The 23,836-nt window shown below is 42.5% G+C and overlaps 1 protein-coding gene across 1 annotated transcript; it reads left to right on the forward strand.

Moving 5' to 3' along the window:
• Window positions 1-3,559: 3,559 nt before the first annotated feature.
• On the forward strand, window positions 3,560-23,383 carry TBATA (thymus, brain and testes associated). The gene is made up of 9 exons (XM_060241184.1): window positions 3,560-3,704; window positions 8,346-8,593; window positions 9,514-9,684; window positions 11,278-11,363; window positions 13,771-13,935; window positions 14,930-15,011; window positions 15,410-15,569; window positions 17,095-17,144; window positions 21,733-23,383. The coding sequence occupies exons 1-9, from the start codon at window positions 3,565-3,567 to the stop codon at window positions 21,810-21,812; spliced, it is 1,182 nt and encodes a 393-aa protein (XP_060097167.1). The 5' UTR covers window positions 3,560-3,564; the 3' UTR covers window positions 21,813-23,383.
• The last annotated feature ends 453 nt before the right edge of the window (window positions 23,384-23,836 follow it).

Genomic DNA, 23,836 nt, shown 5'->3' on the forward strand with positions numbered 1-23,836 from the left:
GGGTGGGGGGGTTAACAGTTCAGCCTCTGCTGGGGTGGGTGTTGAACTTAGGAAAGAAAAGGTCCCTTGTGCAAGCACCAGTTGTTTCTGACTCTGGGGTGACGCTGTTTTCACGGCAGATCTTTTTACGGGGTGGTTTGCCATTGCCTTCCCCGGTCATTACACTTTCCTCCCAGCAAGCGGGGTACTCATTTTACTGACCTCGGAAGGATGGCAGGCTGAGTCAACCTCGAGCTGGCTACCTGAACCCAGCTTCTGCTGGAATCGAACTCAGGTCGTGAGCAGAGGGCTCCAACTGCAGTACTGCAGCTTTACCACTCTGTGCCACGGAGTGGTAGACTAGACCTGCTTTACAAACTGCTTGTAAAGTGGTCTAGTTAATTTTCCCAACCCACTGACTTGAATGGAAGCAAACTGAATTCATAAAAGGACAGGGTTTCCCTCTGCCCTAAATTATTTCTGCACAGATAACAAACTACAGTCATGAATTAAAACAAGTGCTGCCACAGTAGCAGCAAGAGGAGATCTGTAACTGTTGCTTCAGGGAAAAAATTGTCTATGCCCACAAATTGAATTTCCTCCTGCCTAAAGCTGCTGCCCCATCCATCAAAGTACCTCCTTTTTTCCTTTTATATGCTCCAACAAAGTACATTCCTTCTTACAAAGACCTGGCCACACCTCCTTTTCTCTTGGTCTAATTAGCCACACCTCCTCTTGTTCACTTTATTTCTTCATCAGATATCATCTCGCCTTTCATGTTTGCACTGCACACTTAGGCAAATATGCTACTAGTCTACTGTGTGTCTCTGGCAGTTTATGCCGCATTGCATTCTTTTAAATGGCAGGAAAGAAGAGGTGCTGAATAAATGGCATCTTCACAGCTAGCTCCAGCCTGAAACTACCGTAGTTGCAGCACATCATGTCTAATCCGGAGGGGGAACAATATGAGCAGGCAAGGGGGGGGGGGTACAAAGTCCTTCCCCCAAATTCATTTTTTAACTATTTTCTCTTGTAAAGTGTTACTTTAATTAATTGAACACCATTAAGAAACATCTAAATATAAGAGGTCTGGGGAAGAAGCACAAGCAGGGGTTCCACATAGCTCCTTATCACCATGCACTGTGTTGGGATTTCCACAGCAACCCACTCGGGTCTAGTTGGTCAGGTTTGCTATTAGGAGAGGGACTGGCTCGCCCCTGGTGGCCCCCGCCACGTCCCGCCATGGCCACTGCTCTAGGTGTGCCCTGACTCGGGGCATCCTGGAGGTCTCAGAATTTGGGATGGCCAAGCTGGTTTGCTTCACCCTTTTTACTCTGGCCTCTCCCCGGCTGTGCTTGGGCTCCACTTTCTCTCTCTGTCGGCCGCCCTTGTGCTGCATCAGCCTGCTTCCTCCTCAAACCCTCAGCCTCTGGCCTTTTATCCTTCCCCCAGCCCTCTCCCCACCTCCCAGGTCCCACCCCAAGTTAGCTCTGCCCCCACTCATAAGCGAGGATGCTGAGGATGGACTTCCTGGGGCATGTCCTGAGGTGGCTGGGGCTTTGGTGCTCTGTCAGGGCGTGGTGGCACCAGCCACCATGGCTCGAGGTTTCGACCTTCCCTGCTCTCTCTGTGGGACATTGCTCTGGCTTCCCCCTCTGTGCTGCTGCCACCGTGGCTCCGCAGGCATGTCGACTCCTCGGGCTGGTGGGTGTTTTGGCTGGCAGGGTCTCATCGGGAGGCTGGGAAGTAGGTTGGGGCCCTGGGGGGTGCGGGAGGGGCTCCAGGTGGAGTCCCGTCTCAGCCGGGACAGGACAGGGACATTGGTCCTTCTCCCCTTTCCTTCCTTGGTTGTGCAGACTTCTTTTCAGAAAGCAATTAACCAGATAAAGATTAGACTGAGTTTGGTTTTTAATTAAAGCTGGGAATTCAGGGAACCTGGTACAAATATTGGCATAGCATTTATCAGTATAAAGATATTTTAACAATTTATATTCTAACCAGGGGTGGAATTCTAGCAGGAGCTCCTTTGCACATTTGGCCACACACCCCTGATGTAGCCAATCCTCCAAGAGCTTACAAAAAAGAACCTTGTAAGATCTTGGAGGATTGGCTACATCAGAGGTGTGTGGCCTAATGTGCAAAGGAGCTCCTGCTAGAATTCCACCCCTGATTCTAATAAATAATAACAATTTTGTCCGATTCTACTTCCCTCTTGGTTCTTCCCCCCTTCAACCTTGTGGCTTCATCACTACATCAACCATCACTTCAGAGACACTTTCTCCTATAATACTAGAACTTGGGGGCACACAATGAAGTTGTTGAGAAATAGGTTCAGGACAGGCAAAAAGAAATACTTCTTCACTCAGGGAGTAATTAAACTGTGGAATTCTTTGCCAGGGGAGACAGTCATGGCCATGAGCACAGATATCTTTAAAGGGACTCATTTGCATATTAGGCCACACCCCCTGATCATGGAGGAGTGATCTTACTAGTCATGGTTACTGGTTACTGAAGGGAGCTTCTATATAGCCAGAGGCAGCAAGCCTCTGAATATCAGTGCTGGGAGGCAAAAGCAGATGAGGGCATACCAGAGGAGACCTCCATACCAGAGGTCTTCAACCTTTATGAGTCTGAGGGCATCTTTGGAATTCTGGCACAGCGTTGTGGACACACTGACAAAATGGCTGCCGTAGTCACCAAATGGCTGCTGCAGCTTCTCTTCAATCACACAGTGAAGATCCCTGAGTTGTGGTGGTGCAACTTTTTTTAAAAAAATCTGCAGTCAATCAACAATGACTAATCAGAAGTCTTGCTGGGCAAAAGCCCTATCTGGCCCCAACCACTTTCTAAAATCACTTGGCAGTCACCAGGAAAGATGTCAACAGGTGCCACAGTGGCCAAAGACACCATGCTAGGGCCCCCTGCTCTTTACTTTGTTTGTATGGACCTCCAGGGCTGGGCAACTGGTTGGCCGCTGTGTGAAACAGGATGCTGCACCAGATGGATCACCGGTCTGATCCAGCAGGCTTTTCTGTTCTTAGGTTCTTCAGGCCCACTATGGCAAACCAGCTATTTGGAAAGATGGGCCCCATCACCTGTGCCATATACAACACCAACCACTCTCTTAAGGATGGTTAAATAATTACAGTAATGATAAATCAGTAGCATTTGAGCAAACACCCTGCCTCCACTCCTTGTTGAGTGCTTATGATTTTGTTGTTCTGTTTTGCCAGCTGCAGAAACAGGAGAGTGCTTGCAGCTCATGAGCTCTAAGCCAACAAATCCACTGGTCACACGTTGCCTTGCATTTTTTAAAAAAATGAAACAATACCCTGTCTTGGTTTCTGCATGTCAAAAGCAGATGCCAGAACTGTCTGGAAGTAGGCATACCATGAAATATAGCAACATTCAATAATTACAAAAAGCACATCCAGACAGTATTGTTGCGTCACTTTTATGTAATCAGAAGAGAATAGCTGACTTGCTAGTTAATATGTTACTTTGCATAAGCCATGCTATATTGTCCTGTTAAGTTCATCTGAAATCATAACAGAGTTCAGGATACTTCCTTTCCTTGCAGGTGACATGGAGCATCTCCCTATATCTGTGCAACTACTGTGCGCCAGACGGGAATGCAACAGTGACGACTCACTCTTTTATTGTTATAGACATTTTAAAATGGCTTCACATAGGAAGAAATCCAGCCCTCATCTGCAACAAACAGAGTGAGTATCCACGTCCCCTCCACTGACCCTATTTAAGTAGGAACAGCTTGAGAGCTGATCAGAGGAGGAGAACTTCCACCCTTCTTGTGGTAAAAAAGGATTATTTTTATTGCAGAGGGCATCCTGGGATCATAAATTGGATCTCTGCTGGGAGATTCCTCCTCAGTACATTGGGTACCATCTAACCAAAGTTAAAGCTCCATTAATTTCCAGGGTTAAACAACTATCTAAACATCTCCCACTGAAATCAATGAGACTGTAGAACACTGAGATTTAAAAACACAATACAGACTGGATCATGACCTATAGTTAAAAATTGAGACGCGTCAGGGAACAAGCTCACCTGGAAGCCTCCCTCCTGGTGGAGAAACCACCTAATTTGGTAATGGTTGTGAAGAATTAATGGCAAGAAGACATTCTTCATACTTTCAGATCCATAAACTCTTCCAGTTGGCTTAGAAAAACAATGCTGGGTTCAGCATCAAACTCCAAAATGAATTTCAGGTCCAACATTGGTCAGATGTGGCTCAAATTAAGCTATCAAAACTGGCTGCACTATTCTTTTATGTGTAGACAGGTATTTTTTCCACAAATCTAAATGGGATTTACTTTATACTTCCTTGGGTAGTACATACCAAAGAATAAGGAGACAGTGCATTTTGTGGGTGCACACTTTAATGCAGAACCTTTGAGGATACATAAACACAAGCATGTTTGGAGGAGATACCACGGAAAAAACAGAGGAGGTAATTCTAACTTCCAAGGTTCTGTCTTATTGGCTACAATGGGATAGATGAAAAGAAAGAGAAGTAATAATTAAAAATGCAATGGAAGCAATAAAGTGATTCAATATATAAGCAGCAAAAAATAACCAGTAAGAACCAGTTCAACAGTTACTTGGTATCAGGGCTTTTTTGGTAGAGAAAGCCCAGCAGGGACTCATTTGCATCCTAGGCCACATCCTGTGATGTCACCACTGTTTCACATAGGGCTTTTTTTGTAGAAAAAGCCCAGCAGGGACTCATTTGCATATTAGGCCACACCCCCTGATGCCCAGCCAGCCAAAACTGCATTCCTGTGCATTCCTGCTCAAAAAACAAACAAACCCCTGCCTGGTATTATGAAAGGAACTTACCAGCACATTTGTTGTTGAGGTTGTATGAAAAGTGTCCCCTAAATACAGGGAAGCAGGAGGACAAAATATAGGAGAAAGGAAACAAAAGGGACTACTAGAAGATAGAAACGTTAGTGGGAGAGACTTTAGAGTGTGGTTGGTGTTGGAAGAGAAGGACTAGACACTGTCTCTTAGCCTCAGTCTCCAGAGTGGGTGGGAGTTACAAGATAGTCAGATAGATAGGCAGGCAATTGTGAGTTTCCTTCCTGTTCACTCTTCTGCCTCTGGCCCATTGATGTGTAGACTCAGGGAATTGCTTCCTTCCCTGTGTTCTCACCTCTCTCACACACACTCACACACACAAAGAAGGAGCATGTTGCTCTCCATCTTTGGCACCATGGGTGCAGGACATGCATCTCTGCATCTGCATCCATCATAGTTATGTTAGAGCCCATGCATTTTTCCAGTCTAGAATGGAGTTCACTACATAAAGACGCATACTAGTTTTGGAATTGACAAGCGGCTTTGTATAACTCTGTCATTTTGCTAGCACAAACAGAACAAAGAAGCTACTGCCACATGTAGCCAATAGTACACTCCGCTAAATAAGACAGAGATTAATGGCTTACTACCAGTGCATCTAACAGTTGGAGAGGAGATTACCATGGCTGACAGCAAGAGAAAGCTTTGGGGCAGAGGGGCAAGGGATCTGGGGTGGGGATGAGGATCACTAATGTAAAGCTTGAGCTGAGGAGAGGCTTAGATTAGAAATGGAAAACAGACCCATTGGGAAAGCAGGAAGGAAATAAAAACATGGCCAGAGTTGAGAGGAAATGCAAGTGGAAACAGAACTCTACCCTGGATTGACTAGGACAGAGAGTGAGAAGCTTGGAAGGCTGTTGAAAACCAACCAGGAAGGAAGGAAGCAGGGGGTTTTTTGGTTGCAGGAACTCTTTTGCATATTAGACCACACACCCCTGATGTAGCCAATCCTTCAAGAACTTACAGGGCTCTTAGTACAGGACCTACTGTAAGCTCAAGGACTGGCTACATCAGGGGTGTGTGGCGTAATATGCAAAGGAGTTCCTGCTACAAAAAAAAGCCCTGGAAGAAAGGAGATGTGGGATTAGCCAGGAGCTAATTTCCTGATAAAGAGCTACAGGTTGGGAAATACCTGGTGATTTTGGGGTCGTGCCTTCAGTGGGATATAATGCCATTCCAAATGAGCCACTTTCTCCAAGGGAACTGATCTTTCTCCCCTGGAGATCAGTGGTACTAGCAGGAGATCTCCAGTCACTATCTGGAGGTTGGCAACCCTAGTTAGAAGGAAGTCTTAATTTGCCTGATCTTGAAGCATGTGCATTGTTTCAGTGCTCAGGTTCAGAAACATAGTGACTTAGAGCAGTTGGGAGTAAACTGACCTCATTTGGGATTTTGAAAGCCCTCTTTCTCTCCAAATTAATGGGTCTTTTGGGTCATGTGTGTTAAATAGTGAGTTCAGCCTTGGGTAGATACAACTCTATTTTAGTTCAAATCAGGACTGGGGGGAAACAGACAACACAGAGAGAATATATACACTACAACTCCACCCAAACACACCCATTTAGTCAGTGAGAAACTATTAGATTGGTCTCTCCAGGATCCTGTTATTAGCATATTACTGTTATATGCCTGGAGCCCCGATTGGCCAGTTCATAGGGAATGGCCAATCGGAGCATAAGCATTAGGATCCTGGCGGGTAGAAGCATGCTTTGTTACTTACACCAACTATAAACAACATACATAACAATGTGGTTTGAGAGAAAGAGCTGGGATTCCTTCATTGAGAGTTACTCTGGGAGCCAGCAGCCATCAGATACAGGAGTGTGGGAATATGTTTTTGTCTTTATTTTTAGTTATAGAAGTAAATATTTGCATACTGCTTTTCTCCCTAAAGTGACCCAAAGTATATAAGCAATATATAACCAACAGGCAAAATAACAAGCTGTGCTTTGGCTGCATCAAGATTCAGTCACTGCCTGAGAGCCAAAGAGCTTTAGCTCTTGCCGTCCTGCATGCACCCAAGGGCTTATGCCTCTGGCCACACCCAAACATCAGACATGGGACAGAAAGGCCAAAGCCAATGCTCAGCAAGATGTCACAGAGAAGTGGGTTTGTTGGCTCTCTGCTTTGGAGTCATCTCAGTGACTGACAAGACAAGCCCTCTGGCAGAGAAGTTTCAGAACTTCATTATCAGAAATCATTGTTGGGTCATTTATATTTCTGTAAATTTTGCCAAGGTTAGGTCTAAGCCATGCCACCCCAGTGTCTTCTGTAGTGACATAGGATTGTAGTTTTGGGGGCAGTAGTACATCCCTTGAAATTAAATTTAGGTGGAAATGCTAACAAGTGCTGGAAGATGTCCTTATAATTATATTACCATTTCACACTTTCTGGAGCTGCAGTGCTGAAAACAGGTCCCAGCACAGATAATTGATTCCAGTAATAGCTTGCTGGCTCCATTCACCTTTGCTAAAACAAAAATAGTTTAAAAACCATCCATCCTGATTTAATTACACAATTTCCCAGGAACACATGCTGTGTACCTATCAGATGCAGGGTAACATCAACAAAGCACAGGTTACACTGAACTGTCTGTTCCAGATGACACACGCAAAGTCATCTTTCTCATTTTCCCTTTTGAAACATTGCCTGTGGGAGCAAGTCAGGCAGAGACACAATGGCTCAGTGCTTCCCCACAATGGTGCCCTCTCTTTTATTTATGCTTATGGTGCAAGGCTCCTTCTGATGACTGGCCAACAAATATGTCCTGGAATTACAGGAGTTTGTGAAATCTGAGAATATGAATTCACTAAGTGGTATGAAGAAGACCCTGTGTCACCTTTCCAAAATGCAAGAAGAGAAGTTCTTAAATATTCAGCTTTTGGAATCAGCATATTCTTTTGGAGCGTGTAGGTTTCAGGTTCCACGCTTATGAGGCTAAGGCTTCCTCATATAGTCACAGCAATCCTACAGTTGTAGTACATGCATACCAAGAACCATACCACACTCTTTCTCAAGCTAATCCATTCCACAGCAGCCTTGCAGGTAAGTACTAACTTCACAAAGGGGGGAAATATACCCTCCAAAAGGAGTATGTTTCTTGGGTTGCCTAAAGAACAAGCTCCATTAGGCGAGTTGGATTCTTTGGGATATAAATGACTGCAAAAAATAGACTTGAGCATTGTTACAGGCAATGTTCAACTCTCTCTAGATCCAACAGTTTCAGAGACAGGGAATTAAACATGCCTTTGCTGTTTTTGGAATCACTGGGGTTTACAACTGCTTTAAAATCTTCCGAATAATCTCCACTGCATTCTTATAGAGACTTTCACTGATTTGGAATGATAAACTTGGAAGGCAGGACTGTATTACCTGAACTGGGAAAAGGAACTAAATTATGTTGGTTTCCTGGGAGATCTGTCAGATTCTGAGGTTTGTCTTTATAGGATCACCATTTCTGTTCTTCTTCCTCCGCCCCCACCTAGAACTGAGGAAACACCAACTAAAGAAGAAATGGAGAAGCTGAAGGGCTCCATTATGAGCACCTTTAAAAGCAAGACCATCACAACTTTAGCAGGGAAGCTGAAACACATGGCCCTAAATGTTCCACTCCAGTTTAGCGTTCAGGCCCTGAGGCCACAATCAAAGAACACCGCTCGGTTCGGCAGTCTCAGCCATCACTCCTTCTTCTCACGACACAATCCCCACCCACACCGAGTGACTCACATCCAAGGTAAGCATTTAGGACCAAGGAAAATCCCAAAGGTACTTTTCTTGTGCAACAAAGGGGGAGGAGCCAAGCTCCAGCATAAAATCAAATGAATTTATATAACCACTGCTGTACAATTACAGGTAAGGTTTTTTTCCCTGGGGGAACACGCTGGAACAGAGTTCCGGAACCTCTAAGTAGAAACAAAATTCTCAAAAATGGTTGAAACGCTCATGGGGACATGGGGAGCATGGTAGTCTTTGATCGAACAAAGCATGTGAAAACACTTACTTCAAGGTCATCGTTCAGGGTTAGGCACCAGAAGCAAAAAAAAGAAAAGAGGAAGTTGGTGACATGTCTAAAATTTGGGAATGGCTTTAAAATAGAGGTAAGCCCGTAGCACATGACAATAATATTGTTTCAAAGAATCCCATGTGTTTCTCCTTCCTTTCCCTCTGGAGAGTTCTGGCACTTCTTTATCCAGGAAAAACCCCCTCAGATTATAGGATATAGTCACATACTTATAAATCATCCTGATTTTATTTCAAAGAAGGCTGGGATAAAAAATCAATCCGCGTGCTGAGAATAAATACTTGAAATATAACCGATTGAATAAAATTTTGAAATGGCAAATCTGTTTTTATATGTTTTCATATGCTAGTTTCTGAGGATGAATGTTAGTAATCAATATTAGAATGCTTGTAACCAACAGGTACAGATTAATATTAGTAACACATTATCTGGCCCAGAACATATTACAGGTATCCTCTGCATCTCACAAATGCATGTCTGAAACCAGCACTTGGGGGCAACGAGGGTGAGTCCATCAGGCCTTTTCCAGAGTAGAGCAAAAGCAGCAGGCTCCAGACAGCTCTGACTAAAGAGCTTCTTCTGCACTGCGTTTCTTTTCTACGTTGTACTGTGGATGTCTCTTTCTTTTGCAGGCCTGAATGGTGCTCCCGTTTGCAAAGTGAATGATGAGTGGTCTGAGCAGCCCATCCTTCTACCTTCTCCCGTGATAAAAAACCAGTTTCGTACTTCAGCTTTGGGAGACACTGGCATCCAAATACCCATTGGAGATCCACAGCCTTTTCCTGTCCCCATGCTAGCCATAGGTCAGTATTTGCATGTGCTCTTCAGTTAGATCCATGCTGAACAAAACTGCTCTGTTCAGGGCTGAGAGACACTTTCAGCTGCAAACAAGGGGCTGGAATGTCCATCTATAGTTTCTCCATGGAAAAGCAGCATTGGGGAGGAGGGGGGTGCATAGCAACATCACAGGACAGAAGGAGCAAGTGACCCTGCCATTTCCCCCTCTTGACTATGGCAATGGTTATGCCCATTTCTCAAGTTAGTTGAGGTCTCTGATGCTAATGCAGGGGGCCGCTGTGAGCATACCATCTTTGACAAAGAGATCATTTTGCACTTGGCAGAGGAAGCAGGTCTTCTGTGGCCTCTGCTGTGGGTGACAGCAAAGCTAGCCTGATTTAAGAGCTGCCTCAGTGCCTGCAATCTGTCCCACTCAACAAGGAGCATCAAAGTAATTAAACCATTAAAGATCATCAAGCTGAGAAGCCTCCTGAGAACACTCATGATTAGCAGAATCCCAATTAAAGCAGAGATCGGGAAATTATTTCCAGGGCTGCATTCCAAGATTGCAACAGATAATAAATATTTGGGCACAGGACTGTTTTGGAGCCTGCCATAAAATTATGACCAAAGGTTCAACAACTCTTGAAACAATTGTCCTGTGCATTAAAATCCAGCATATCAGAGAGAAAGCTAGGACTAAATATATGTTGGGTGTTTCTCTATAAAACCCAGATTAGCCATTGAATATATGTTCAGCAAGGAACACAAACCAATCCCGGTTTCTGTAGGAGCATACTTATTAAATACATCTGTTTCCAAATATGAGTCTCTTTCTTGCATAACTTGCATTTTTAGGAGTAGGCGTACTGTTGCAGCATCTTAAGCAGGGATTTTTTTTTTGTAGAAAAAGCTCAGCAGGAACTCATTTTCATATTAGGCCATACCACCTGATGCGAGGCCAGCCAGAACTGCATTCCTGTGCATTCCTGCTCAAAAAAGTCCTGATCTTAAGTATATTCCTGAAAAATGTAATGGGTGAACACTGGTTTTTTTTCAATTTTAAATAAATTTATTAATATTAATATAACAATAACAATCCAACACTTACAACTATTACAATATCTATAACTTTAGCCATCCCATTATGATTACAATATTATGTAGAGAGACTTAATAGAATACAAAGTCTATATATTTTTCTGGCAGTTGACATGAAACATTTTGTTGTTCTTGTACAAACTTAAAGAAATGATACCATTTTTCCACAAACGTGTTATTGTCTTTTCCGCTTTCTAAAACTTCTGATTGCCAAATTGTGTTTGCTATCTTATCCATTGCTATTATGTCTCAGACCTTCAGGAACCATTGTCTTTTTGTAGGCATTACCTTTGACTTCCAGTGATGCGCTATTAAAATTTTAGCTGCTAATATAAGGAGAGATGTCAAGTCTGCTTTATGTCTTGGCATCTCTTCCCTCCTCCATAAATTTAATAGAATTGACACTGTTTTACTGAGAATATTCGGGATTGGATGCAAACTTGACTGCAGTCTGCCTCTTAGTGGCGGTACTTTTCCTTGAGCCTCCTCCCTTCCTTTTGGTCTTCTCTCCGTTAAAGGCTCTTTGTCAGATGCATGGAGGGATGAATTGAGAGAAATCACTGCAAGACTGAGAGCTGCTTCCTTCACAGAGAAAAAGGAGACGGTATGTGTTTATTTTGATCTGTATGGGGAGCTTTTCTCACCTACCAGTTCAATGCTCACGGTGCAACAATGTCTCAAAAGCATCAATTCAAATATCAGTGTCTAATTTTAGTAAGGTATGAAAATGAACAGGATAATGTACAGACATAGGTACAATCCAGTGCAGCTGCATAGTAAGTCGTACAACAGTAAGTTGCACTGCAATAAGTTGTTGTAATAAGACTACACAGTAAAAATGGTTTCATAAATTGATTTGAGTAAAGGACTGGAACTTGTGGTCTTTCTATATATAGCATATTTTCTGCAGGATCCTATTATGTGATTTCTGTACCAGTTAAGGGGTCATGTTAATGCTTATGCTATGCTCCTTTTCTTTCTGCCGGTTCCAGTCTTCTAACAGCCTAACGCATTAAGAACATAAGAGAAGCCATGTTGGATCAGGCCAACGGCCCATCCAGTCCAACACTCTGTGTCACACAGTGGCAAAAAATTTTATATATACACACACACCGTGGCTAATAGCCACTGATGGACCTGTGCTCCATATTTTTATCTAAACCCCTCTTGAAGGTGAATATGCTTGTGGCCGCCACCACCTCCTGTGGCAGTGAATTCCACATGTTAATCACCCTTTGGGTGAAGAAGTACTTCCTTTTATCCGTTTTAACCTGTCTGCTCAGCAATTTCATCGAATGCCCACGAGTTCTTGTATTGTGAGAAAGGGAGAAAAGTACGGTACTTCTTTCTCTACTTTCTCCATCCCATGCATTATCTTGTAAATCTCTGTCATGTCACCCCGCAGTCGACGTTTCTCCAAGCTAAAGAGTCCCAAGCGTTTCAACCTTTCTTCATAGGGAAAGTGCTCCAGCCCTTTAATCATTCTAGTTGCCCTTTTCTGGACTTTCTCCAATGCTATAATATCCTTTTTGAGGTGCGGCGACCAGAACTGCACACAGTACTCCAAATGAGACTGCACCATCGATTTATACAGGGGCATTATGATACTGGCTGATTTGTTTTCAATTCCCTTCCTAATAATTCCCAGCATGGCATTGGCCTTTTTCATTGCAAACGCACACTGTCTTGACATTTTCAGTGAGTTATCTACCATGACCCCAAGATCTCTCTCTTGGTCCGTCTCTGCCAGTTCACACCCCATCACCCCATTAGTTACTGAATATCCTATTTTATTGATTCTACTGACTCATTCTGTGTAATCCACCTTGAGTCCATATGACAAAGGCAAACTATAATTAATAACATAACCACATAAATAAAACAAATAGTTCTGCACACTTGATGTTGTATTGAAACCAGGGGGGCTTCAGCATGCAAAACTTTGCAGTATATGGTGATCGTAGGCCAGAGCTAAAGGTTTTTAAGCATCTCCAGGCCTGGAAATGCAAGCACTCTAATATTTTTCTGATCCAGTACAAGAGGCAAGGACACTAGACAATACTCTATAAGCACTGCTGTAGTCTAACCTCTGTGGCTAACGTAGACTAAACGCACCACACAAAAATTCAGCTCTAATCATAGACAGCCAGTTTCAAAAACACACTAGAAAGAACCAATTTATGGAACAGAAGGATATGAAGGAGTAGCAACAGAGTTGTGGAAGCAAGTGGTTACGAAAACAGAAGACACAAACAGCAATTTTTACAAACAAACCTGAAATAATGGGACAGAACTGTAGCAGGAACTCCTTTGCATATTAGACCACACACCCCTGATGTAGCCAATCCTCCAAGAGCTTGCAGGGCTCTTTGAACTGGGGTTCTGTTTCCTTGAGGCATTCCCCCTCCTTTTGGTTAGCTCTTTGTGCTCTTTTCAAATCCACTGTTGTCCTTTATAAACAACAGATTTAACAATGCTGCACTGAGCTGTCTTTTCTGCATAAAAGTTTAGACGCCCAGAGTGCTTTAAAACCATGACCCTCTCCTCCCTGCCCCCAGCTGGTCGTCAGTAAAGGGATCACAAACTTCAGCTCTAAATAAAGAATTGTTTCAATGGTAACACCAAAGTTCTATGATAAGGGAAGTATATTTCCCAGGTAGTTTTTTAGAACCCTTCAGAAACCACAATCATAACAAAATATAACTTGTCCGTGGAACAGCTCTTTCATTTATTGGTGGACGGAACCTTAGATGTATATTCAAGCCAGAGATTCCAGCCGTTAGAGCACCCCCATAGCATTCTACCTTGCCTGGTTGGTGGGACTCTTACTAGAATTTTAATCCTGGTTCAGCCCTCTCCCCAAACTGATTTTTCACACTAGAATAATAGACTCGTAGAGCTAGTTTCTATGATTCTGGTATAGAATGTCAATTTGGAGACAGGGCCGAATTGGGATTAAAGGTCTAGTGCAAAATTGACCTTAATGTGACTGCATCTGGTTGTGTTTGAAGACACAGAAGCCTCAGAGAGAGACTCGACACTCTGAAGAAACGGGGCGTCTCATTCCACCTTCCTCTCGAGCCACAACTCGCCATTCATCCCACCGAGCGCACCGGAAAAACGCCAAGAATAAAGACAAAGATCCTGTTCTGTTTTTCCAGGACCAAGAACTAATCGTAAGCAAAGCATACAGAAATGGAGCAACTGTTGCCTTTTAGTCCTTATCTCACATGATCACCCAGGGCCATGATTTAGAGAAAGCTGTGTTTCAAGGCCCCAGGGGGAGAAATCAGAAAAATCAAGCTTCTCTTCAGAATTCCAGGGGGTGGGTGGGTTGTAGCAGGAACTCCTTTGCATATTAGACCACACACCCCTGATGTAGCCAATCCTCCAAGAGCTTGCAGGGCTCTTCGTACAGGGCCTACTGTAAGCTCTTGAAGGATTGCCTACATCAGGGGTGTGTGGCCTAATATGCAAAGGAGTTCCTGCTACAAAAAAAGCCCTGCGCACACTCACTGCTATGAACACAAATCAAGTACATGCATGGAACAAGCAGTATAAAACCACTGGCATACAGGACTTACTCCCCAGACCTATGTTCTACATCTAGAACGAACCCCCCAAAAAAGTTCTTCTCTGGAATTCAGAAGCATTATACTTAAATTGGTGCTTTGCAGACCACTTTGCAGAGCACTCCCCCCCCACACACACACACACAGTTATGCAAGGTGGCCCATCCAAGGTTCAAGCAATGTCCTAGTTCATTACTTCTTTGGATCTGCAAAACCAGAAAGAGATAAGCAGATGAGTTGCCTAACACTACATAAGCCACATGGCTACTGGCCTGTATTTGGCTTGGTAGGCCACAAACTATATTTGATCTGACATTAACAAAGGGAACTGATTTGCACGTCTTCTGGTCACTTCCTTACACATATTTCTAAAACTCAAGTACATAAAGGAAACGACAGAAGCAATGCCGACTGTCTTCCCGATTCCACCAAAGGTATTCCATTAAATAAGTGGCAAGGACAAAGTTCACAACAATACAGAAAACACCTGGATAAGCTGGGTCTTGCATGCATCAAACCTCTTGAACTTTTGTTTGCTTTGAAAATCACTCTGACCTGGTCATGCTAATATTTTCCAACTGTATTCTTCTGTCAACAGATTTTAGAACTGTTGTGTCAGATCCTGCAGACAGACTCCTTGACAGCTATCCAGCACTGGCTGCTCACTGCTGGTCAGAAAGGTGAGGAGAGGGTGAAGCCTGCAAATGGCATGAAGGCCATGGCTTGGCTTGGAGAAGAGAATTTAAAGAGAGATATGCCTTCTCCAAGTCAAACAGTGGAGGGGGGGGCTCCAAGAGCCACACAATATGTGTGTGAAAGAGCCACATGTGGCTTCTGAGCCACAGTTTGGCCACCCCTGGTTTCAACACGTGCCTCGTTTACACCTGGAATCTGGATATGTAAGTTTTTCCTTGCAAACTGATGACTGGTGGAAATGACAAATTGTTGGGGTCATTCAGAAATGCATACGAAAGTGCAGGCAAATTAAAGGAAATGCTAGCATGTAACGTTAGGCATTCAAGTGGAGCAGGTTGGTTTTTTCTGATTCATAAAAGCGCATGATTTCCTCTCTCTGCAGAAAAGAACCTTGTCATGGGATTGCTGCAAATTGCAACTGCCAACCTAAATCTAGAGCCCCAGGAGTTGCCCACAAGCATGGAAGAGAAATTTCCGTCTCAGTTTGTGCAAAACGGCACAAGCATTGCTTCTAGGCAGCACAGAAGAAATAATCTAACCAGGTGTCATTTTAAATACTTTTTTCATGTTTGCAAGTCTGGCCCTGCCAGTAGGCGAACTAGGCAATTGCCTAGGGCACCAGCCTTCTGGGGGTGCCGAATGAGGTGCCCCCCAAGTGACTCAGTGATGCTATCAGTGCAGGGGAGGGGCCAGAAGTTAGCCTTGCCTGGGGTGCCAGACAGCCTAGGGCCAGCCCTGCATGTTTGCAAAACAAAATTCCTCGACAGGAATGTTTGTCCTCCAAAAATTCCTTTACAGATATATGGGAAATAACATCTTATTGATTTCAGAGTCTGCAGATCATAATTTTTTTTTTTAAAGAAAGACCCTCCATAGACAAATAGGTCAAATTCATCTAAATACTCATTGCAAATCTTATTCCAGGGAGAACAACACTAACCTGAGAAGGAACCATAGCATTTGCCGATATTCATGGATCCAGCAGAGACACTACCAGTGCATCATGGGACTGGTCACTAGACCCTGGAAAAGGGATTTCCATGTTGCTTCAGTAACATTTTACGAGGCGTGAATTCATTGTGCCAGTCAGCAGTCACAATGGGATTTCGAATCACAAACTGATAGCATTGGTGTTTACCTTGTATGTAAAATACAAAATAACCAATGAAAATACTGTATCTGAACACCAAGCCTATAGTCCTTGCTGGAAGGAACAGCACTTTATCAGCTCTGTAAACAGGCCTCGGATTCAGCAGGAGCTCAGAGGAGCACAGTTTGGTGTAGTGGTTAAATCTCTTATCTGGGAGAACCGGGTTTGATTCCCCACTCCTCCACTTGCACCTCCTGAAATGGCCTTGGGTCAGCCATAGCTCTGGCAGAGGTTGTCCTTGAAAGGGCAGCTGCTGTGAGAGTCCTCTCAGGCCCACCCACAGGGTGTCTGTTGTGGGGAAGGAAGATGATATTGGATTTATATCCCGCCCTCCACTCTGAAGAGTCTCAGAGTGGCTCACAATCTCCTTTACCTTCCACCCCCACAGCAGACACCCTGTGAGGTGGGTGGGGCTGAGAGGACTCTCACAGCAGCTGCCCTTTCAAGGACAACCTCTGCCAGAGCTATGGCTGACCCAAGGCCATGCCAGCAGGTGCAAGTGGAGGAGTGGGGAATCAAACCCGGTTCTCCCAGATAAGAGTCCGCACACTTAACCACTACACCAAACTGGAAGATAAAGGAGATTGTGAGCCGCTCTGAGACTCTGAAATTCGGAGTGGAGGGTAGGATATAAATCCAATATCATCTTCTTCTGAACCCCTCCTCCTCCAACCTTGTCCATTGAATAGCAGGTGCAGCTGCATAACAATCCCTGGATGAGCTCCACCACCTATTTTTCTACAAAACGACCCCTGTCTGTAAATACATGTAAATTACAGAAGTAAACAGGTTGTAGAAATAGATGATAAAGTGATGCAGTCATATTGCCAGCTTTTATTTTCACAGCTGTTCCATTGCTTAAAATCAGAAGGTGAGTAATATTTTAATTTTGTCAGCCCTGATTTATGTTATTACAGGCTACCTGTACCAAAGCCAAAAAAAGAACCAAGCAAGAAAGAAATACCAGGTAAAAACCCTGCTGAACATATTATGCCTTTCATTATTGTGGCAGTGAGTGGAAATATTTTGAAAGACATCATTTAACTAACCCTACAAGAAACCACCTTCTGACTGCATTTCAAAGGGTGCTACTGTGGCAGGCCAATACAGGATCAGAACAAGTTTAGTGCAGTGCCAGATTATAACACCCTAATGCCAAAATGTGCCACGATGACCACCGATGAAATGTCTTTAACAGACATACAGATGAGTTTGGGGCCTTGATCCAAAGTATACTTACTTGAATGGATGTTTGACTGAAATCAGTGGACATTACCATCTATGCATGTGATTAGCACTATGGCATGATACCACAGCATAAGTCATGGTGACTTGTAGTGTATAAGAAGAGAAACTGCAGGGTCCTTGGGTTTGGCTGTCTCTACCATGCTGTGTTGTTGTCTGCCCCTTATGGTGATTAGAGAAAAAACATCCTAAGATGGGTTGATGGGCAGTATATGTACCACAGTAGGTGCTGCACTGGTGCCATTCCGTACTGTAGTCTGTACTTGTGGCACATGCCCATAAACTTGGCCACCACTGGAGGCCCTGTACTGAGAGCCCTGTAAGCTCTTGGAGGATTGGCTACATCAGGAGTGTGTGTGGCCTAATATGCAAAAGAGCTCCTGCTTATTAAAAAAAAAAAAAAGCCCTCACCACCACCATTTTTGATGTATGATGTACAAGGTACATTGCTGGGATCCTGCGCCATCTTCTGAGATTTCACTAGTATTGCCTTGCACACATTTTGAAGCCTAGAAACCAGAAGAGTGAAAATGAATTGTTTATGTGAAAGCTGAGATTCACAGGATCCTGTATTTTGATGTGCCTTAGAGATTAATTAGTTTATGATTTGTATTAAAATCAAAGGAAACTTACCATTACAAAATAGATGGCAGGAATTTATCTTGGATTTCTAAGAACATGTCAGAACCTGAGGTCTGTATGAAGCCAAACTTTTACACAATCCAGTATCCATAAAACAGTTATGCTGGCCCTTCCTCAAAAGTTTCAGGTTTATCAAATTGATTTTTGACTTGAACAAGTTTTTGTTTGCTTTTTTTAACCTTGGCAATACGTCTGGTCAGAATCCACAGATATAGTATTTTTAAAACAATTTAGTAAATAAAATGTATTTTAAAAAAAAGAATCCACAGACACTATTTTCTTAGGGAAGGACTTGGTATGTTATATATATTTTTTAAAAGCCACACGGCTCCTCAAATACATATTCACCTGAGATGTCCTAGGCAACTGGAAGACATTAATCATTTATAGCCCTTGCTAGATACCTTGATCATCTCACACATTTTTAAACTAAAAAGGTGGTTTTCTTTAGATAGCATTCTGATACACTCAACTTGTTATGAAGGAATATGTGAACACACCAGCAGTAATGGTGAGCTGACTTCTTGTACTTGTCAATAGAAGCAGGTTGACTTCTGGTATTCGTCAGTATACCGAAGTACACATACACACCTCTCTAGAGAGACATAAACCACATGTGGGATAGAGGCAAAACCTTATTACAAACCTTGTAAGAGCCAGTTTTGCCCAGACTAATTTTGGTAATATGGTCATCTTTACAGCAAGACTAATTTTGGTAATATGGTCATCTTTATGACAGCTATTCTTCCCAAGAATGATAATTGCAGTCTTCCCCAGCTGGTCAGTTCTCTTCCTGTGTCTTTCAGAGTTGTGAGGTAATGGTCATCAGATAAAGAGCTGCATCTGTTTGTAATGTGTACCTGCAAGTATCTTAATTTCCCCTCTATCTGGAAGCCTGTTCTTTCTTCTAAGCATCGACCTTTTTGGTTGGGCATATTTTTGGTCAAGATTTTAGTTTTTTGTAATTAATTTTTAATCCAGCCATTTCTCCAAACTCTTCTAAATATATTAATAATAATTGAAGTTTCCGGATTTTCTAAGATGAAAACCATGTCGCCTGCAAAAGCCTGTAGTTTAAATTCTTCTCCTTTAATTCTCAAGCCTTTAATTTTTATGTTCTTTTGAATAGCTATGTTAAGGACCTCCAAGGATAATATATATATAACAGAGGTGAAAGTGGGCTCGTCCCCTTCCAGAGCTCGATTTTTCCCATTAAGTCTCCATTAATGATGATTTTCGCTTCTTGTTTACTGTAGATAGTTTGAATCATATTAATAAATTGGTCACCAAAGTTCATAATCTTAAGTTGCTCGATTAAAAAGTTCCAATTCATATTGTCCAATGCTTTCTCCGCATCCAAAAAAACGCAAGACCGCGTTGGCTTCATCGGATTCCAGGATGTCAAATATTACTCTCACATTATTTCAGATTTGTCTTCTAGGAAGGAATCCCAACTGATCTTGATGGATGATAGTATTTAGAACTCTTTTCAATCTATTTGCCAATATTGTAGTAAAAATTTTGCAGTCGACATTTAACATTAATATCGGTCCATAATTCATTATTTCTTTAGGATCCTTTTCTTCCTTATAAATCAGAGATGTTAGCTTGTCTCCATGTCTCAGGGATTTTTCCTTCACACCAGATATAGTCTATTAATTCCTTTAAAAGTAGCAGAAGGCAGTCTCAAATGTTGAGTAATATTCAACAGGTAGACCGTCTGGGCCCAGTGTTCTACCTTTCTTCTGTGTTTTCCAAGCTTGTGTAATTTCCTGCAATGTTATGGGGTTATCTGGTTTTTTTTTCAATTGTTCATCATTAATTTGTGGAAGCATTTGTTTTTTTAGATATTGACGTTGATGGGAAATTTTGACCTCATTTTTTTGATAGAGCTCAGTATAGAACTTTCTTATAATTTCTTTGATATCTTCAAGCCTATATTTCTCTATTCTATTATCTCGCAAAGAAATTATCAACTTTTTTTCTTTTTCTTTTCTAATTCAGTGAGACATCCATCTTCCAGGTTTATTTGCATTTTAAAAAACTCTTTGTTTTGCATATTTCAACTTCTTTTCCATTTCCTCTAAGTGAATGGTATTCAATTTATATTGTAAAATTTTAATCTCTTGCTTCAGTTTTATTGATCCAGGCTGTATTTTAAACTCCAATTCCTTATGACTCATCAGATTCATTAACTCCTGAATATTCTTTCTTTTTTCCTTATTTTGTAGCAGAAAATTTTATCACTAGTCCCCTTAAAAAGGCTTTACTAGCCTCCCAGATCACCTTGTAGGAAGTTTCACTATTTGTATTAATATAAAAATAAGACTGCAGCTCTTTTTTAGTCTGTTGTATGAAGTTTTTATTTCTCAGGATACATGTGTTAAGCTTCCAGCTATATTTCATTTCCGTTCCCTTTATAGCTATCAACAGTAGACTATGGTCTGTAAACCAAAGCAATTTATAAAGATAACTGCCCTTTATAAATTGCTTTGGTTTACGGACCATAGTCCATTGTTGATAACTTATTACAAACCATGTAAGAGGCAGTATGATGCAGTGGTTAGATTACCATGCTAGGGTCTGAGAGATCTGGATATTCCATTTCTACCGTGGAAACTTGCTGGGTAACCTTGGGCCAATTACACACTGCCAGACTAACCTACCTCACAAGGTTGTTGTGAAGATAAAAGGAAGTAGCAGAAAATGATGTGAGCAGCTTTGGGTTCCCACTGGGGAGTAAATTAAGTGAATAAAGTAAATTGGAAAACTAATCAAAGGAGGCAGGGACCTGAAGAACTTATGAATCTTATGGCATATAAATGTTTTAAATAAACCCAGATACATGTTTTACCTGACATCTGACAGCAATGAAGATCCTATGAATTTAGGGGGAGGTATTTGTGAGTTTCCTGCATTGTGCAGGCAGTTGGACTAGATGACCCTAGAGGTCCCTTCCAACTCTATGATTCTATGATTCTCACAGTGTTCTTGAGGTTACTAAACTGGTATCCTGCAAAGCAGCTGACAGACTTATTAAAGTTCTCCTGCAGGTTATTTTCCTTAATGAATTTACCCTGACTTTTTTACAGCATCCTTGTCAAAATGTAGGATTCCAATCAGGGTGAGACAACCCACATCAGATGGCAGATTCTGGCATATTGTTTGAAAGCTGGCACTTTAAAAAAAAATTATTAACTTTATTGATCTATGTTTACTACCAATTGTATCATTTTGAGCTTCTGCCTCTGGCATCCAAATGTATTGTCATTACTTTTTAAAAGTTTCATGCTGAAATTCATTAATGGTATACCTGCCCCAATTTTCAGTCACACGTTAGCTCCCAAAATGGCTCACTGGAAACAAAACCCAACACAAATGACAAATTTTAGTTGGGTGCTGATCCAGGCATGAAGGAGTCTTGCTGCCATCTGCTCTGGAACCCAATAACCCAGATAGATCCTAATGGAAATAACAAATGGTTTATCATGCATGCAGACTACACTAATAAGCCTGAACTTGGGAGCTTAACTTTGTGCATTAGTGGCACTTTACAGCAGCAATGGTACTTCCCTCTAGTTGGTTGGCTGGTTCGTTTTAAAGTGGCTCTGATATATGTAATGAGTAAACCAAGCCATCCTCATCTCAACCATACTTTCCATTTTCAGTGCATATTGGAACAGCAGAAGTTCTCCAGCTCCACTCATCGCTGGATGAGAAGCAAAACCAACCAGACCAACCCAAGTAAAATGAAATGTCAATCCTGATGACACTACGCTTGCTGTTTACCCAAGGAAAAAAATAGCACTGTATACTACATGAAAAGTTACTGGGCTGGGACCTGATATCACAGAGCTTCCATCATGCAGAGGCATTGCAAAATTCAAGGGACTAGCATCCCAAAATATTGCTTATCGGGCCTCTGTGCAATTCTGAGATTGCTGAAACTATCAGTTCCACTACGACATGTTCTATCTTGGTAATTGTCTTAGCAAGATCCAAAAAAGGGACACAGAAAAGGTATCATGTACTAAATAGAGTAGAAGCAACTTTGTAGAATGACTTGAGCTTGCAGAACAAGCTTTGAAAGCATGCAACTTCTTTTTTAAAAAAAATTCAACCAGAATGCTGAGCACACAGTTCTTTACGTGGGAGCTTAAGGTTCATTACACACATTTCAGCACAATTATTATCTCATCTTTCCACTGTATAACAGATTCGTAGACCTGTAGGAGAGTTATATGAGCTTGAATTCATGTTCAAAGTCTGGAGGAAACACTGCTAGGCACAGGTCCAAGACCAGAATGTAAGCTGAATCAAAGCTGACTGTCTGCCCTTAGATAACAGTTAGCTGAACAGAAGGGCCATTCTGCAGCTGCATATATTAACAGCTAAACACTGAGTTTTAGGGTTGCCAGCTCTGACTTGGGAAATATCTGGAGATCTGGGAGGGTGGAGCCTGGGAGGGCACAGTTTGGAGAGGGGAGGGGGTAAAACACCACAGATCCTACCTGCCAAAGCAGCCATTTTCTCCAGGGGAACTGATCTCTATCATCTGGAGATCAGTCGTAATACCAGGAGATCTCCAGGCCCCATGGAGAGCAAAACCAAGGAGAACTGGGCAGCAGGGATCCTATGAGTAGAAGGCAGCCCCTTTTCAGCCAGAATGCCAAGGACTGAAGGGCTGATCTATCCCAGGAAGTTTCTTTAAGGCAATCAACCAGCTTGACCATTAGACTGAAGGGCAGTTACTCAGCCTGGAAAAGAACACAGCATGTTAGCAGTTTAAAATGCAGAGAGAGACAGCCATTTCCTTGGCCTCTATGGGGTACCTGTCTTTCCCTTATGCTCCTATGGGCCAGGCAGCAGCACCAGGCAATGAACAAATGTTGACTACCACCTGGAGCGACAAAACCTTAAATTTATTTTATTTCAACCATCACTAATGCAGAGACTATAAGGTGCTTCCTATTGGTCTCAGTTTGGAAGAGAAGCATGTTTCTGGTTTGACATTTGGGGCCATTTTCAAAGGACTTGGAGTGGTTTCTGTATTTCTGTAAAAGAACAAAAAATGGACAGCATCCAGCTTACCAAGAATATGCTGTAAGGAAATAAAGTTCAGCTAACTGCCTGCTTTTATCCCTTGCACAGGGCATGCAAGGTCAGACTTTAGCCCTGTGGCCTGAAGAATCTGCTTTCGAACCTTTATCTTTTAAAATTTTGTAACATCCAGCCTGACAAAGAGTTCTGGTTGCGCTCAAAAGCTTGCAGAATGTTTTGTGTCAATTTGGTTGGTCCTAATAAAAGGCATTATATGAATTCTGGTTCTTGTTTTGAAAAAAAATTGTGACCAAAGCAATTTATAAAGGTAACTGCCCTGACCTGGATGGCTCAGGCTAGCCTGATCTCATCAGATCATGGAAACTTAAGCAGGGTCATAGAATCATAGACTTGGGAGGGATCCCCAGGGTCATCTAATCAGTTAGCAGTTGGAGAGCAGACCACCAAGGAAGTCCAGGGTTGCTATGCAGACGCTGGCAGTGGCAAACGACCTCTGAATGTCTCTTGCCTTGAAAACCTGACAGGATCACCATATGCTGGATGGTGCTTGACACACACACAACAGCAGCACTTAGAACCCTGACAGAAAATGGAGAGTTCTTCTTCAGGATTCCTAATGTACATGAGAGTAAATTGAGAAGTTTTATATTTCCATTTTGCCACAGGATGAGGATCAGGAGGCCCAAAGCCAGTGCAAAATGTCCTCAGCTG

Source organism: Heteronotia binoei, chromosome 6, assembly GCF_032191835.1.
Source record: "Heteronotia binoei isolate CCM8104 ecotype False Entrance Well chromosome 6, APGP_CSIRO_Hbin_v1, whole genome shotgun sequence".
NCBI classification, from domain to species: Eukaryota; Metazoa; Chordata; class Lepidosauria; order Squamata; family Gekkonidae; genus Heteronotia; species Heteronotia binoei.